At 34.8% G+C, this 2,366-nt stretch overlaps 1 protein-coding gene across 1 annotated transcript; it reads right to left on the bottom strand.

The window, feature by feature from the left end:
- Positions 1-419: 419 nt before the first annotated feature.
- LOC110668909 (probable WRKY transcription factor 65) lies at positions 420-2,064 on the bottom strand. Its single transcript, XM_021830304.2, has 3 exons — positions 1,677-2,064; positions 1,374-1,523; positions 420-1,139 (listed from the first exon to the last, which is right to left on the bottom strand). The coding sequence occupies exons 1-3, from the start codon at positions 1,811-1,813 to the stop codon at positions 635-637; spliced, it is 792 nt and encodes a 263-aa protein (XP_021685996.2). The 5' UTR covers positions 1,814-2,064; the 3' UTR covers positions 420-634.
- Positions 2,065-2,366: the final 302 nt, after the last annotated feature.

Below are 2,366 nucleotides of genomic sequence, written 5' to 3' on the forward strand. Positions count from 1 at the left end.
GTATTATCGGTAACAAAGGGTTTTTTTTTTTTTTTTTTTTTATTTTTTTTATTAGAAAGATTTTAATGCACTCATTTATTACAACAAATAACTTTGGATAAAATTTTTATGTGTATTATTGGTGTTGTTTTTTTTTTTTTTTTTACTATTAGAAAGATTTTAATGCACTCTCATTTATTACAATAAATAACTTTGGATAAGATTTTTATGTAGCATATTAATTCGTACCTATTTATAAATTTAAATATATATATATATATATATATATTCTATAAAATAATTTTTTTTTAAAGAATAAGGACAAGAATTAATTACATTAACAACTAAAAATCATAAATGTGATTGTTATACTGTAATTTTCTTTTTTTTTTTTTAAATAAAATTGAAATATCCATTCTGAGACGGCAATTGCTTCATAATTACAAAAAGGATCGGAATTGGACTTTTATTCACTAACTACACTGAATCAAGGGAAAATGGATACTGAAAACAATAATAAAATTAAAAAAAAAGAGGAAAAATAAAGTAGTAAATTTGAAGAAGAAGAAGAAAAAAAAAAAATTTCTGTTTGTTAACTTGTGCAGGATGCGCCCACCTTTGAATTTTATAACCAGCGTGATGACAATATAACGTGTCAGCAGATCTGGACCTGTGGGCCCACACCACGGTATTGCCTGAACACCGCCGAGCACTCTGGCAGCTCACCTAGATCGGCGAACAGGGATTCATCCTCTTCTCTCATAGGGAAAAACATCGACGCCTCGGCCTCCGCTGTGATCCTTTCATCCGTAAAAATGGGGCTCTCGAGGATGGTGGAAGAGGTGGTTTCCATTTCTCCAAACCAGCTAAACTCATCTGTACTAATAAGTGAGTCATCCCCGAGATCAGTGAACTTTTCCTCTGGTTCAGGTTCAGGCTCTGGGTTTTCTGGCTGGTAAGGTGTAGAGATTTCGGGCTTGGGTATGTTGAATTTGGTGGAGTTGCTATTATTGTGGTGGTGATGGGTCTTTGAAGGAGGTGGCCACGGGTGGTTGTGTTCACAAAAATAGGTGACCACTAGCATTGATGGGTCCACACGGCTCCTCTCTACCTGTTTTCTGGCTGGGCAACCCTTTGAACTGCTACACCTGTAGTATCCTCTGCAAAAACGACCAAAATCACAGACAAAACTGTCATATCATAATCAGCGTCTATCTTTAGTCTGCCCATGTTTCAGAAAAGAACCATGTTTTTATTACCCATTACAATAATCCAATCCTTGAACATTTTTGTAGGTTATAATTAACATACGTTCTTGATAAAATCCTTACATTGCTAACGACGAAAATGGAAAGCATTTGAAGGAGAAGCTGTGATGGGTTATATTGATATACCTAGGGTAAGGTGAGCCCTTGATGGGTTTCTGGCCGTACTTTCTCCAAGCCCAAGAATCAGATGGTGGCGGAGCGTTCTCGCCTTTGAGCCTTGACCCCTCTACGTCCTTGATTGGCACCGAGATTACTCTTTTTTGTATCGCCCGTTTGCTGATAAATCCAAGGTACAAATTTTACAAGGAAAGCCTATCAAAAAGATGCTATAACTTAAAGCTCTATATACAAAGATATAATTCTTAATTTACTCTATAATCTATGATCTCTAATTGAGGCCAAAAGATTTTTAATGGGATTTAATCATACCTTTTTTTTGGTGAGGAAGTGGAAGTCATCTTCATGTCGTTAAGCAAGCTAGAAGGAGGTGAATCAGGACCACTTTCTGTATTGTCGTTCTCTTCTTGCTCAGTGATTAGTGGGTTGTTGTTGAACTTTCCGTCCATTAATTTGGCCTATGGGGCCTCCAAGAACCAGAGCTAAAATTTTGCTTATGGTGGGATGAGTCTTGAGTCCTGATGACCACCCTTTACCGGCCTAGATTATGATCAAAGGCAAGAAGGAGAGAGGAGAGAGGGGCTACAGAGAAAGAGAGAGGGTTGGTGATGTGAGAAGGAGGAGAAGAAATTGGGGGGAGAAGGTGGAGGATGAGAGGGGTGGTCCTTTAAAAATTTGGCCCTCGTGTTGACAGATTAGCTTTTGTTATTTGTTTAAAGAGGACGTGCAAGCAAATGTGAATATAATCCTAAAACTTAATTAATTTACTGTAAATTACTATAAGCTCTATGTACTTTATTAAAATTAATTATTTAGTCTTTATTTTTTTAAATTTAATTAAAACATCTTGTATTTTGTAAAATCAAACTTTTTAGCCATTCTGTTGGTCGATTTATTTTAGACTTCATCAAAAAGATTAAATAATATATAATTAAAATTATAAGAAATAAATAATTTAAATAATTTAAATTATAGGAACTAAAAAATATAAATTTTCAAAAC

Source organism: Hevea brasiliensis, chromosome 11 (genome assembly GCF_030052815.1).
Source record: "Hevea brasiliensis isolate MT/VB/25A 57/8 chromosome 11, ASM3005281v1, whole genome shotgun sequence".
NCBI classification, from domain to species: domain Eukaryota; kingdom Viridiplantae; phylum Streptophyta; class Magnoliopsida; order Malpighiales; family Euphorbiaceae; genus Hevea; species Hevea brasiliensis.